Below are 13,250 nucleotides of genomic sequence, written 5' to 3'. Positions count from 1 at the left end.
CACTTGTAACCTTAACATGGACGTATCATCCATCTATAAATGTTCCTAAGAACACATCTCATCACTCCAGCCTCCTCTCACATTTCAAAAACATGCAAGTTAGGGTAATTAGACTATGAATTGAAATTAAATAAGAACGTGAATTTGACAGCTGGAACTATTTTGGCTCTCAACCCACAGTTTGGGGAACCCTGCTGCATTACGTACGTATGCCGGTGAGTCAACCGCTTACGACATGAATTAAAAACACGATTGTTTGACATTCAACCATCTTTGAACACAAAGTGACACGCTGCTCTCAGTGGCACTGTGAGCTCCGGCAGAAGGTCGCTCGCCGGGCCAGTCTTCTCTTCCTGTTAGTGCCCGCACTGCTTCTAATGACCTTTTTTTGTCATCTGTTCTCAGGGGTTTGCCCCATGGCTGGTGAGTAAACACTAAAGTTTGAATGCAGTCCACCGACATACCCTCTTAATGATGTCACTGCTTTCGTCGCACGCCCGGGGTTATTCCAGGTCTCGCTTGCACACAAGACAACACGTGCACCGGGTCGGATGTGGAGGACTGTTGGGTGCAGGCGACGGACAAATTGGCATATGACATATTTGCCCAATGTGTTGCCCTCAGTGGAGCCTATACACATATTCAGAGCACCCCCCCCCCCTACATAGTGTTAGGCCACAGCCTTCATAAAATATGGAATACATTCCTTTTCCTCAACGTTTCATGCACAACACCCCATGACAAAATGAAAATGACTATATTCCGATATTCTAGAAATAGCTGCATACCGATTCTGCTTCTTGATAATATTTCAGGGGCCGTGGAGTGGCAATAAGTTTAAAAACGGTAATATGAATTGAAAGCCTTTAATAAATCAAACACCTTAACTATCATACAAAAATAGTCAAAAGTTTCACTCATAAGGACTGTTAAGTATCAGTCATTGTGTACCACAAGGCGCTATCCTAGGTCCCTTCTTTATCTTCTGTCTTGCATTCATTTGTGAAATTGTTGTTTTATCTTCTGGCTTGTTAAGGATCAGACAAAACCAGTCAAAAGTTTCACTCGCAAGGACTGGTAAGGATCAATTGTGGTGTACCACAAGGCACTATCCCAGGTTCCTTCTTTATCTTCTGTCTTGCATTTATTTGTGAAATTATTATTATAGTTTGGGACTCAAAAATCATAATTTTTTTGATTTTAAACAAAGATTAAACATTGTCACACTTCACTGTTGGGGAAAAAACATGCTTCATCACAAATTCCATCCATCCATTTTCCGAACCGCTTGATCCTCACTAGGGTCGCGGGGGGTGCTGGAGCCTATCCCAGCCATCTTCGGGCAGTAGGCGGGGGACACCCTGAATCAGTTGCCAGCCAATCGCAGGGCACACAGAGACGAACAACCATCCACGCCCACACTCACACCGAGGGACAATTTAGAGCGCCCAATCAGCCTGCCATACATGTTTTTGGAATGTGGGAGGAAACCGGAGCACCCGGAGAAAACCCACGCAGGCCCGGGGAGAACATGCAAACTCCACACAGGGAGGCCGGAGCTGGAATCGAACCCGGTACCTCTGCACTGTGAAGCCGACGTGCTAACCACTGGACTACCGGGCCGCCCTTCATCACAAATTCTCTGATAAAATCCATCGATCATTTTCTATAGTGCTTGTCTTCAATTGAGTTGTGGGTGAGCTGATTCTATCAGAGCTAAAAAAATAAATAAATCTTGTATTGTTAAAATGTCCCTGTTTCATACGTTTAAAGTTGTTTCCACGAGTATGTGATCTCAAGCTATGATTCATGATTCACTGTAGTACGAACACTATGTCAAACGTCTGACCCCTTCGTAACCTGCCTCCCTCCCCGCCTCCTTGCTCTTTTGGTCACTATTAAAGAGTCAGAGAGGGACACTTACACTCGGGAGAAAGGAGCTCCACTTCACTTTGCAGGATGCCACGAAGCCTCACATCAGGTATTTTCATTGCTCCTGTAAGCCACCCGAACCTCCACGTTTATCTTGTCGATTCCTCCCTCCTTAGTTTGGATGCTAGTGGCCAGTATAACGTTGGGCAGCAGACCGGCCATCGTGGCTGCGGCACCCGTCTGCGGCAACGGCCAGGCCAGGTGCCGCGTCCTCTCGCTGGCCAACTTGTTTGACAGAGTCATCCAGCACTCGGCCAGGATGCACGGCATCTCCAATGACCTTCACTCCGAGTTTGTAAGTGGCATTTTTTTCCATCATTTGCATACCCATCGTTCTGTATATGCTGAAAGTCTGATTGAAATTGGTTCTCGGATGAGGGAAGCTGAACAGAAGATATCCCTAAAAACAGTAGAGACTCGGAAACATTGGCTTTCAATGACATATGAAGACATTTTTAGTACATTTACGACGAAATTGACTACTCCTGCTGATTGCTGTTTGTGTAATGCAAACATGCAAAATGCTAATCGTTCAAATCCTTTCAAGACAGACTGACCCTTAAAATTTAGGGTTGCATTCTTAAAGCCACATACTCATTTGAATTAAACCTGACATAGCATTGTAGTACAGTATTGCCAGTCATCACAGCTACCCGGTGACATTTACATGACATCAGACCTCTGATATTTCACTCTTGGGATGTGCACCGAAGCAGGAGCAGTACTTCCTGCCCAGTCGGAATCACGTTGGAAGGATCAGTCGCAACTGTCACACCTCCAACCTCGTCACCCCCAATGGCAAGGAGAACGCTCAGAGAATAGCGGTAAATCTGCCTTAACGTTTAAGTATGACGTGTTCAGGGTACGTTTTGTAGGACCGGTCATTTCCAAATATCCTTTTTCCACATGGAAAGCTGAACTAAAATGGAATTTCCCAACCCCCCCCCCCCCCATTCCAAATTGTCCTCTTGTGATTGTAGCGCGAGGAGCTAACCGAGGTGATCCTGAAGCTCCTCATGGCGTGGAGAGACCCCCTGTGGCACTTCCACCAGATCACAGCCCACCAGCATGACCTGGCCAATTTCAGCTCGGACAAGGCCCTCGAGATGAGCGACATGGTGCATGAGCTACGCAAAGGTGTGGAAAAAGTAGCCGAAAAGGTATTCATACCGCGTGAAAATGAAACACTAAATTAACCGTTTTGGGGACCATCGGTCACGACTGCGAACAGCTTATCAAGTTATTACTGGTCCATGAAAGGGTTAAAGATGACGACTATGAGGCACATTGTGCATTTCTCTACCTTAGATGCAGACGCTGGGGATGATCAGCAACTCCGTCGGCACCCTGGCGGATTTCCTGCCCTCGGAAAGCGGCGGGTGGCGCCTGATGAAAGACCACGAGCTCCTCTACTGCTTTCGCCGCGACTCGGACAAGATCAAGAACTACCTGAAGATCCTCAAGTGTCGCATCGTCCCCGAGCACGGCTGCTGAAGGGAAGAATCACACATCTGGGATGAGTTCAAATAGAGAGGCTGAAGTTCCGAACAGATGAAAGGTTTTAGTATGGGGTGCGTGGGCAGCAATAGTGAAATCCAAAAGACTTTGACAACCTTTCTTCATATAAGCACAATGATTGTTGTTTGAATATTATGAAATGTATTGGTTTCAATGCGTAGCGTTTACTTACAATGCAACATGTTGAATCAAACCTTTGAGCTCACCTATTGATGATCCTTTGTCGATGACAATGTGTCCTCCAATTGTTGACACCTACTGAGCATACTACCACATGTACCCTTAAATGTAAATAGGAATTAAAAAGTTGTCTATTATGAGAAAAAAAATAACTGTTCCGAATTCATACTTAAGAGGGGGAAGAAAAAAAAGGTTACAATGTTTTGAGAACAAAGTCAATATTTACAAGCCTATTTTGCTGGGATAAAATCTTAAATCTTACGAGAATGTTCACATTTTCCCAAGAAAGTCGGTTTCATGAAAAAGAAAAAAAGTCTAAATTTTCTGGGGGTTTTTTACTCTGGAAAAGCTGCCACTATTCTTGAAAAAGGACTTTACAGTTTCTCCTTAAAAAAAAAATCCCTGTAGTAATGTGGGTTTTTTTTGTTTAAAAAAAAAATACACACACATGCGATTTTTGCTGGGATGTCACAATCAGAGCTTTTGGTTAACCCAAAGCTAAAGTGGTTCATTGTGCTGTTTTATTCCCCCTACAAGTAGGGATATACTTTTTTTTTATGGTATGACAACTTATTGTAAATATATTTATGGACCTCCGAGTTTGAGAACAACGGAGTACATGGTGTACCTAATATTGTGGCCAGTGAATATCCACACGACTGAAAGGACACTGACATTACCCCACGCAGAAGAGCACTGAAGTAGTCACTGGCAGCCGAAGGGGTAAAAATTTCAATTTATAGGTTTATTGATCTTAAAAAATGTATGTGATAGTGTCTGGTGTCATTTAGTTTCATGACGCGGCTGCTATGTCGATGATTTCGGACCTCCCGCTGTTCTGCTCGACACAGGCGACATGGAGGGAACCATCCCTGCTAACACACACACAAATAATGGGAGAAACACCAAAATGCAGTCGGTAATCGTAATGATTTTTAAAAAGCATCCATACCGTTTCATGGTGACCACTGTGTCAATGTTGTGGTTCTCCTCTTTGGGCTCCAGGTCTCGCAATATAATCTGTACAAGCAAAAACAAAAAAAAACAACCTTTGAGGCGAATTTGGGAATACGCTGCGGCTTAACTCATTCAAACCCAAAGACGTTTTTAAACGTCTTTTCAGACTTGGTCCAGAATTGGCTGGTACTGAATGAGTTAATATACCATGGCGAGCTTTTCTGGCTGCTCAGAGTCAAATCGCTGGTAAATCTCCAGGCAGAGGGAGGAGAGTTGGCCTCCTCCGCTCAGAGTGTGAGTTCGGCGGGCAGGAAGCGGCAGACCGGACGGAAGGAGCACGGTGAACGCCTCCGTTCCGGATTGATTTCTCTCCTGCCACACAATCCCAAAATATTATGTGAAGACGAAGTAGGAACGATATCATCTTGGCTTCGGTGGGTATTACCTTGAGTAGGATGTCCGAGGCGGAGACATCCACTTGGACTGATTCTTCATCGGACAGAAGGTGGTCCCTACCCACCAGCAAACCCGCCTGGAGGGCCGCACCCACCGCAATCACCTCATCGGGAGGCGCCGAGTTCAGGAGCTCCACATCAGGAAACATGTCGCGAATCATCTGCTGTAGACGAGGGATCCGTGCCGAGCCGCCGCACAGAACCACCTGTGACAGGCGCGGTTTGAGCATTTCTCGTCCGTTATCGTCAAAGTCAACAAAAACTGACCTTGTTGATGTCACTAGTGGAGAGTTTGGTCTTTTCCAGGAGGCTTCGGATTGGCTGGATGCTCTTGTTGAAGAGGGAGGAGCAGAGCAGTTCAAATCGAGCTCTAAGAGGGCAGGCGACACAATGGGGTTGCGTTGAGGGAAAAAAAAATTGCGGCTATTTAACTCATTCACTCCCAAAGACGTTTTTAAACGTCTTTTCAGACTTGGTCTAGAATTGGCTGGTACTGAATGAGTTAATGGTGTGTATGCTGGAATACATCTTATGTTATTTATATTTGTCAAGTAACATTTTTTTAGACAATTTTCTACCTTTAAATAATTAACATTAGGAAGTTATTATTCCCCAAATGCCACACAAATCACAATAAAATGCTGAGATTTAACTTCATCTTCGGCTTCCACGTTTCCACACGAACCTGGAGACATTGCAGTCAAAGTCGGTGCCGTCGTGCAGCGAGTCCACAAAGCAATTGGCTGAACCCAGTGTGGACAGCGAGTGCTTGGCCATGTCTGCTCCGTTCATCAACTTGAGCATTGCTCGTGCGTTACTGGTCACGTCGTGTTTAAAAGTGCTGCGCGCGCACACAAAGAAATGCGAGTTCACGAGAATGATATTGACATCAATTGTGGACTCAAACTATGGCGACGGTACCGTTTGAACTCGGTGGCGAGATGCTGGGCCAAGGCCTGCGTGAAACTTTCTCCGCCGATGCTGTGGTCGGTGTGGGTGTTCAGGACGCGAAACAGTCCTCCGTTCACCTGCAGCACGGTCACGCTCAGAGACATGCCACCCAGTTTGTATACCAGAACATGGCTGCCGAAACAAGAGACACATCAATGGGTTTTTTTTTTTGGGGGGGGGGCACACAATTCATTAACTCATTCACTCCCAAAGACGTTTTTAACCGTCTTTTCAGACTTGGTCCAGAATTGGCTAGTACTGAATGAGTTAAATACAGGTAATCATCTAAAGATGGAAAAATGACATTGACAGAACCTCTTTGGAGCGGAACAGTCCTGCCCGATGTTGTAGGCTAAAAGAGCGGCGGCGGGTTCGTGGATCAACCTGAGGACATTGAACCCGGCGGCTTCGGCTGCCTCCCTGCGTAATGAAGACGTCCGATGAGCACAGAACCGCACCGGCAAATGAAGCACGGGTCGCACGGATGTGACCAAACCTCAGCGCGTGCTTCTGAGGGGGCCCAAATTCAAACGGGACGGTAATGACGGCATCGGTCACATCGGAGCCGAGAGCTGACTGAGCCGTTTCTGGGAAAACAAAATGTTGAAGATAAATATCGAATTTTCGGACGATTTGCGTGTGAGAATGTGTGTTACCTTTCATCTTGTGAAATATGAGTTGGGCGGCATCCTCCGGCGCAACATATTTGGGCCGTTCTCCTGCTGTAATCTCATAATATGGCTTCCCAGACCGGTTTACAACCTGAGTACATGCAACAAGCAACGCTCACAAGTTCCTAATAAAATTTTAGGTGGAAGAGCCCATTGAGTTTAAAAAAAAAAATCTCACCTGACACTTTGTCTGCGACTTATGAGCTTGCGTCTCTGCGTCATCAAAGCTGCTCATGGAGAAAGACCATCGTGCAACACAGTGAGTTCGGTCGGCAGTAAAGATGACTATTATTATTGTACATTGCCAGAGGAGTATTAGAGCCACACTGGAAAATAATGACAACCAAGTGAATATATTCATGAAAAAATAAGAAAAAGATTTGAAATAAGTCATATTTCGGAGCCAAGACACAAATTTAGAATGAAGTTGTGTAAAAATATATATATATTCCTCACCGCTGCCCCATAAGACTGACTGATCTTGTAGGATTGTTTCCCTCCCACATTTTCATTGTGGCCTTAATAGTCCTTCGGAAAACCTATACCCCAATTTGACGACGAGGATAATATTGCATCACACCTTCTGCCCAGGACTTGCTTGACCTTGTCAACCGTGTTGGCGGCATTGCGTACCCGTCCTTGCTTTGCTGCAATCCCCACGAGCTGTAGAAGACAATCACGTTGAAACATTTCATGGGTCTTATTAAGACACCTTTGTAGGGTTGGGCAATTCAGTTTTATTTTTGGACGACTTTTTAAGTAATTCTTGTGACTTCCGTTGAGTTTTCCAATCTAGGAACATTTTCACTCCCAAATCCAACTACCGGTACATGAGTGGAATCCTTCACACATTTTTTTAATTTTTTTGCGAATGACAGGAAGAGATGTAGCTTCACAGTTCATTTTGTTTACTTGGTGACCAATTTAATGTTAAAATATTAAGTATTGCGTTTACATGCGCGTTGGCAAAAAGTAGTAGGTCATGGGATTACCTATTTTATTTTAAGACCATATTGATCAAGCCTATGCCAAATCGGCTTTGTAGCAGGTAGACACCACAAATAAAAGAAACCCACAGGGAATCATTAGGGGGTAAAAAAAACGAACAATAATACCAAAGTAATAATTTTTCTATTACCTGCTCATTCTCCCTGTAGGCGACCACAGCCGGCGTCACTCTGTCTCCCGCATCGTTGGCAATGACGTCAGCTCGACCGTCCTACACGCGTTAAAAGCATATTCAAACAAAACTGAAAATACATGTCGTCTCACATCGAAGAATTGTGACAAAACTCCACGCAACTGTGTGTCCGGCAAACATACAGCATCCACAGCAGTTAGCATTTGTCCCCAAAAAATAAACAAACACGCCATTTCTGACTAAATATACCGTTGCGATAACTACAACCGCTACTGATTTAAACGCAACGATAACGTTAAGAGATTACCGGGAAGAGCTGACCTTAAATATCGCCACACAAGCGCATGTGTAACCGAAGTGGACGCCGATAGCAGCCATGCTGAATGAGATGTAGCCGCCGGCATCACGTGGACAAGAAGCACGTAAACGGCATCCGGGGTAAGATTTTCAAAATAATAGCATACACGCCTACAAAATATGTGGGCTTTATTTGGGGGACGAGGGGGTTTGAAACCCTTGTATGACTGAAAGATTACGTCAAGTTTTATGAATTTAAAGACAAAGAAACTACCAATGAATTCATCCACGAAGGAAACTGCATTTCTTGGGTTCTGGACTTCAGTTACTTCACGTAAATTCAATGTAACTGGCAGAATGATTCCACCAGATGGCACTAAAGCTATATTCTAAATTAGGTGAGGCCAAAGCAATGTTTATTTTTCTTCCAAGTGAAAAGTCCCCCCCCGCCCCCCACACACACACATCAAATATCCATTATTGTAAAATATGTGTAATACATTACTTGTAAAGACAGTGACATTGGTTCATGTGTCTCCGGGGCAAAGGGAGCACATTTGGTTTGGGCCATGCAGCTATTAATAACAGCAAACACCACACCATGTCGCCGCTTCTCCTCTGCACTCTGCTGCTTTTAAATCGGGTGTCTTGTTCCAAGGCAGGAAACTGCGAAGGTAACAAAGTGATTTAGAAATCGACATTGCATGTTCCTCATATCAACAGAACAGCAATTGAACGGTCAATATACTGCATGCACGACTGAGGGGCCCAATTGTTTCTCGCCCAAGAAGCATGAATGAGATTAATAAGCATGTTTTGTGACTATTAATAAAACCGGTCTGCAGTGTGCGTGGGATTTCTCCACAGACTATATGGAAGCGTGACGGCAACCCATAAAGAGCTGACCCCTGCTCTGATGGAGAAAGAACTTTTGCGAGCTTGCTCTGTTGCTCAGGGGAAGGAGGCGAGGCTGGTGAGGACACACTATTGTTGATCACAGAAGACGAAGGGAAAAAAAATTGGAGGGATTAAGTCCTGTTAAAACTCATTCAGAACCAGCCAATTCTGGACCGAGTCTGAAAAGACGTTTAAAAACGTCTTTGGGAGTGAATGAGTTAAGTGCACTAAACACTATTAAACGCAATACACATATTACATGACATGGACAATGTATTCATGCAAAGTGCACATTCACTATATTGTAAACAGAAATACAGGATAAAAATATGCTCTTTTAATTCCATTACTTTTTTTTCTCCAAAGTATTCTCAATGATCAAATGCAAGTGTGGGAATAATGGCCTCTGTTGTGTGACAGTGTTACTACCTCGGTGCCAGCAACGACGCAGCCACCCGTGTCACAGGATCCGTCTCGCAGCCTCTGGCCTCCCACGTTCCTGTGGAGAAGATATGCCAGCGCCTCAGCAGCAGGGACACGCAGATATGTGAACTCAAACATGGTGCGCAAAACATCTGTCTATATGGGGTGGTATGCTATTAAAATGTCATCCCCTTCCATCTCCCCAGAGCCCGAGTTGAGGGACCTGAGCAGTGAAGACCTGAAAAAGATGCGAGTGCTGGAGCTGAGGAATATTTTAGCCTCGTGGGGAGAGGAGTGCCGAGGGTGCCTGGAGAAACACGAGTTTGTCAGCCTCATCCTGGAGAAAGCCCCGCGCCAGAGTCGAAAAGGAGAATTGTGAATTACTGTGTTTAAAAAAAAAAAAAAATTAAAAAAGCAATTCTAATCTATTAAAAAATTTTAAAAAGACAGATTTATTCTTAACTCAATAGAAGTGGTACACACAGCACAGAAACACATTTACATGATAAATACAGAGCAGAGAAAATCTGAACAGAGAACCGAAAGGGTTGCGATGTGATAAGTTCCCCACAGAACCGGGGTGGAACATTAGCCTCTCTCTCCTACTCCAAAAAATACCACATCACATGGGATTCGGGACAGAGTTCTTGCGTGACGCTCAGCTTTTGCCCTTGGTTTTCTTTTTGTTTGTGCTGCTGGCGACGGGAGGCGCCGGGCTCACTGGCGGAGCTCCCAGCTTCTTGGTTTTGGCTTTTTTCACTTTGGCCTTGATGGCCTCGATGTCCAGCTTGCTTTCCACGGGCGCTGAAACCGCAGATATAAAAATGTTAGTTGCGCACTAGGAAACCGCGCATTTCAGCATTCACAGAGTCAAACGGTCAAACGGTATGCTATTTGTGTAAAAAAAAAAAAAAAAAAAAAAAACACTTTTGCGCATATCTGTTGCATTCATTCCACTACGTTACTCAAGCTCGTATGCCAACTATGGCTCGTTTGTAGTGAATAATGCAAGTACTGATGTTCTGCAACATGCAATTAAAAACCTCTTGTGCTTTGCCAACATCTTCTATGACAAACCCCTTTTAACTAATTCAGTACCAGCCAAATCTGGACCAAGTCTGAAAAGACGGTTAAAAACGTCTTTGGGAGTGAATGAGTTAAGGATTTTTTTTAAAATTATTTGGGGCTGCACTAGTCAAGGCACCACAGGAGTTTGCATTTCTACCTTTCGTCTTCTTCAATAAGGGTTTCTCCTTCGGAGGAATGAAAGCTTTCTTCCGCTGCTCCTGCTTCTTGGTCAGCGCCTCGGCTTGCTTCACCTAAAATAAACAAAGTCATTTAGCAGATGCGGTCTGGCGTGATTATCAAGCCATTCACACGGAAGTCCACTAGCCTTGATCTCTGCCATCTTCGCCCTCTTTTTCACGCTTTCCCTCAGGAAGAATTCACCCGAAGCCAATTCCTTGTCGACCTTTAGTGAGAGCAACAAGCGTCAATGATGATCATTATCGAAATGATGAACATTTCCATTCGCGAGCGTGCTGACCTGGCTGTCTGGTTGTTGTGGCGGGAAGGGAGTGTACTCTTTCTTCACACTCTTCTTTCTGGGCTCCTTCCGCTTGGTCAAGTTCTTGTGTCGGAACTTGGGCAGGAACCGCTCCCAATTCTGCACGCGGAGTTCGGGGTCCTTGGACAGTTCTCGTTTGATCATCAGGGTCTGCCAATTGCAGCAGAGAGAAAAGATTTTTTTTAAATACAATAAATTTGGAACTTTGCAGTGGTATGCACCGGGAAATATCTTTTGTGCCCTCAGCCCTGGGATGAGCCAACCGTGGCAGTCAAACCCAGAGAGAGTGATCTCCGTCAGAAGGGTCGGAACAAGGATGAAAAAACATTCTTCATCGGGCACAGGACAAGGAAGGGGGTGGAAACCAAACGAGGTGTCGTACCTTGATGTTGTAGATGGGGTGGATGTTTTTCATGGTGTCCATGACAACTTTGCGCACCTAAACAAGATCACACGTGACATAACATGAGACACGATCTCCTTTGTGCCATTTATTTGCCGATACAAAAATTGAAAAAATAAATCACAGATCCTGTAGGTGTAGAAAGTGCCTACCTCCTTTAGGCCGTTGAAGGGCCCCAAGGCGGACACGGTGTTGCCCTGAACCATCACATAGCAGTTGGTCAGTAGTTCTAAAGCCTGGACGAGACAACAACGTAAGTCATTTAATTGAGATGGACGGGGGAGGGAATAAAATATGACTGAGGTTGCTTTGACGGTCGTATGACATGTAGGGACTCACCTTTAAGGTGGAACCTTTCGGGCCGATAAGACGCTGCCTTCGCTTAACAAATCGTTCTCTGTTCCTCACCGAGGTCCCTATTTTGATGATGTCACACGCCACATCATCCTGTAATATCCGCACAGCCTGGCGGTGGGGGGAAAAAAAAAACATACAGTACATGTGAAGGAGAGAAACGCCGATTGCGATGACGTTCGCTCTGTCAACACGAGGATAATCACCTGTTCGAATGGGACGCTCCTGGCAAGCAGCTTGATGAGATCCCTGGCTCTGATGATGATGTATGGGTCAAAGGTTTTCTTTGTGGTGCAAACAGCCATGCTTCCTTCAATCAGGTCAAGGGAGGCTTTCACATACTGAAAAGAACCAGATCAGGCATCAGAGTTTTGGGACTAATTTTCTCCGGCGACACGACTCTTTTGTGGCTTACCCACCATTTCTCCCAAAGCCTTCTCCACCAGTGGCCAGCAATCTTTCAGATAGGCCTCTCTGTATTTTGGAAAGAGGGTGGCAAAGCTGCTCTCCTCCAACATACCGCGGGGGTTGTCTTCTTTCGTGAATGGTGTCTCTTTCCAGCCATCAGGAACAGTGAGCAGATCGGCTTCATCCGCTGCATGACAGAAATCAAATTCATCACATATGGATTGATTGCAGACAAGGTACAAGAGAAGCCCAATGTATTTAGTTGAGACCAAATTCACACTGTTGTAGATAAACTGTCCAGGAAACGCTTTTGTTCTTTTTTGAAGTGCTTACAGAAACTAAGTTACAAGACAAATTAGCCAGTAAAAAAACTCGTCAACCAGAACGACTTTTCTAGAATTCGATTAAAAGGACATAGAGCATAATTTAGGTCTTCTTAACGAGACAAAGAAACAAGGCAACACGTTGCTTAATATTTAGCTTCGGTGCCAATTCCTGCACGCCAACCACTCAACACGTTTAAAAGCAATAAGATTAAGGGTGATTCAAATTCGTCTTTTTAGCCAAGAGTGTTGCATAGCGTACTTTAATACATGGCAAAATACACGTACAACTTCGCCCGCATTACTTACCCGGCTTTTTGTCAGACCCTATCCCAGTTTGCGTTTCACTCACGCCGTCCATAGCGTTTACAGACGCCATCTTTAAGCGGATGCGGAAATGACGCGTCAACTTTCTTCTTCGACGTTTTACGAACTTAGCGCGAGCGTAATCAGACAAACGTGCTGCGCTGCCGCCACCATTAGTCAATATAAACTATGCAGCTATGCATAAAGTATTAATTTACTCCGAAACCCGGCTTTTTGTCAGACCCTGTCCCAGTTTGTGTTTCACTCACGCCGTCCATAGCGTTTACAGACGCCATCTTTAAGCGGATGCGGAAATGACGCGTCAACTTTCTTCTTCGGCGTTTTACGAATTTAGCGCGAGCGTGATCAGACGAGCGTGCTGCGCTGCCGCCACCATTAGTCAATATAAATTATGCAGCTATGCACAAAGTATTAATTTACTCGGAAACCCGGCTTTATGTTAGACC

The 13,250-nt window shown here is 44.8% G+C and overlaps 4 protein-coding genes across 5 annotated transcripts; 2 read left to right on the top strand and 2 right to left on the bottom strand.

Moving 5' to 3' along the window:
• Window positions 1–1,855: 1,855 nt before the first annotated feature.
• prl2 (prolactin 2) lies at window positions 1,856–3,719 on the top strand. Its single transcript, XM_086103745.1, has 5 exons — window positions 1,856–1,981; window positions 2,049–2,227; window positions 2,646–2,756; window positions 2,913–3,092; window positions 3,241–3,719. Exons 1-5 carry the CDS (start codon window positions 1,960–1,962, stop codon window positions 3,424–3,426), a joined length of 678 nt encoding a protein of 225 aa, XP_085959871.1. The 5' UTR covers window positions 1,856–1,959; the 3' UTR covers window positions 3,427–3,719.
• A 635-nt stretch (window positions 3,720–4,354) lies between these two features.
• hspa14 (heat shock protein family A (Hsp70) member 14) lies at window positions 4,355–8,213 on the bottom strand. Its single transcript, XM_086103744.1, has 14 exons — window positions 8,127–8,213; window positions 7,803–7,883; window positions 7,245–7,327; window positions 6,843–6,891; window positions 6,650–6,755; window positions 6,490–6,580; window positions 6,309–6,413; window positions 5,964–6,125; window positions 5,728–5,883; window positions 5,310–5,412; window positions 5,033–5,248; window positions 4,795–4,959; window positions 4,583–4,650; window positions 4,355–4,502 (listed from the first exon to the last, which is right to left on the bottom strand). Exons 1-14 carry the CDS (start codon window positions 8,181–8,183, stop codon window positions 4,424–4,426), a joined length of 1,521 nt encoding a protein of 506 aa, XP_085959870.1. The 5' UTR covers window positions 8,184–8,213; the 3' UTR covers window positions 4,355–4,423.
• A 418-nt stretch (window positions 8,214–8,631) lies between these two features.
• LOC147186026 (mesencephalic astrocyte-derived neurotrophic factor-like) lies at window positions 8,632–9,861 on the top strand. Its single transcript, XM_086103854.1, has 4 exons — window positions 8,632–8,776; window positions 8,948–9,075; window positions 9,420–9,561; window positions 9,629–9,861. Exons 1-4 carry the CDS (start codon window positions 8,632–8,634, stop codon window positions 9,799–9,801), a joined length of 588 nt encoding a protein of 195 aa, XP_085959980.1. The 3' UTR covers window positions 9,802–9,861.
• On the bottom strand, window positions 9,856–13,222 carry krr1 (KRR1 small subunit processome component homolog). 2 transcript variants are annotated; one of them, XM_086103853.1, is made up of 10 exons: window positions 13,010–13,222; window positions 12,166–12,341; window positions 11,953–12,087; window positions 11,732–11,857; window positions 11,545–11,628; window positions 11,372–11,428; window positions 10,969–11,139; window positions 10,816–10,893; window positions 10,648–10,741; window positions 9,856–10,226 (listed from the first exon to the last, which is right to left on the bottom strand). In XM_086103853.1, exons 1-10 carry the CDS (start codon window positions 13,077–13,079, stop codon window positions 10,081–10,083), a joined length of 1,137 nt encoding a protein of 378 aa, XP_085959979.1. In that variant the 5' UTR covers window positions 13,080–13,222; the 3' UTR covers window positions 9,856–10,080. The 2 variants fall into 2 exon arrangements, with proteins under 2 accessions (XP_085959979.1, XP_085959978.1); XM_086103852.1 differs by having other exon boundaries at window positions 12,787–13,013.
• Between the last annotated feature and the right edge of the window lie 28 nt (window positions 13,223–13,250).

Source organism: Hippocampus guttulatus, chromosome 22 (genome assembly GCF_054856545.1).
Source record: "Hippocampus guttulatus isolate MCC_2025c chromosome 22, RoL_Hgut_1.0, whole genome shotgun sequence".
Lineage (NCBI taxonomy): Eukaryota > Metazoa > Chordata > Actinopteri > Syngnathiformes > Syngnathidae > Hippocampus > Hippocampus guttulatus.
This window is presented reverse-complemented; position numbering and strand designations above follow the sequence as displayed.

Coding starts and splice junctions, on each gene's coding strand:
- prl2 (XM_086103745.1), top strand. CDS start 1,960: ATGCCACGAAGCCTCACATCAG. Junction 2,757..2,912: donor AGAACGCTCAGAGAATAGCG/GTAAATCTGCCT, acceptor TTGTGATTGTAG/CGCGAGGAGCTAACCGAGGT. Junction 3,093..3,240: donor TGGAAAAAGTAGCCGAAAAG/GTATTCATACCG, acceptor TCTCTACCTTAG/ATGCAGACGCTGGGGATGAT.
- hspa14 (XM_086103744.1), bottom strand. CDS start 8,183: ATGGCTGCTATCGGCGTCCACTTCGGTTACACATGCGCTTGTGTGGCG. Junction 5,884..5,963: donor CTCGCCACCGAGTTCAAACG/GTACCGTCGCCA, acceptor GTGCGCGCGCAG/CACTTTTAAACACGACGTGA. Junction 5,249..5,309: donor CCACTAGTGACATCAACAAG/GTCAGTTTTTGT, acceptor CGCCTGTCACAG/GTGGTTCTGTGCGGCGGCTC.
- LOC147186026 (XM_086103854.1), top strand. CDS start 8,632: ATGTGTCTCCGGGGCAAAGGGAGCACATTTGGTTTGGGCCATGCAGCT. Junction 8,777..8,947: donor CAAGGCAGGAAACTGCGAAG/GTAACAAAGTGA, acceptor ACCGGTCTGCAG/TGTGCGTGGGATTTCTCCAC. Junction 9,076..9,419: donor AGGGGAAGGAGGCGAGGCTG/GTGAGGACACAC, acceptor GTTGTGTGACAG/TGTTACTACCTCGGTGCCAG.
- krr1 (XM_086103853.1), bottom strand. CDS start 13,079: ATGGCGTCTGTAAACGCTATGGACGGCGTGAGTGAAACACAAACTGGG. Junction 12,088..12,165: donor AGAAGGCTTTGGGAGAAATG/GTGGGTAAGCCA, acceptor GGTTCTTTTCAG/TATGTGAAAGCCTCCCTTGA. Junction 11,629..11,731: donor CGAAAGGTTCCACCTTAAAG/GTGAGTCCCTAC, acceptor TGTCTCGTCCAG/GCTTTAGAACTACTGACCAA.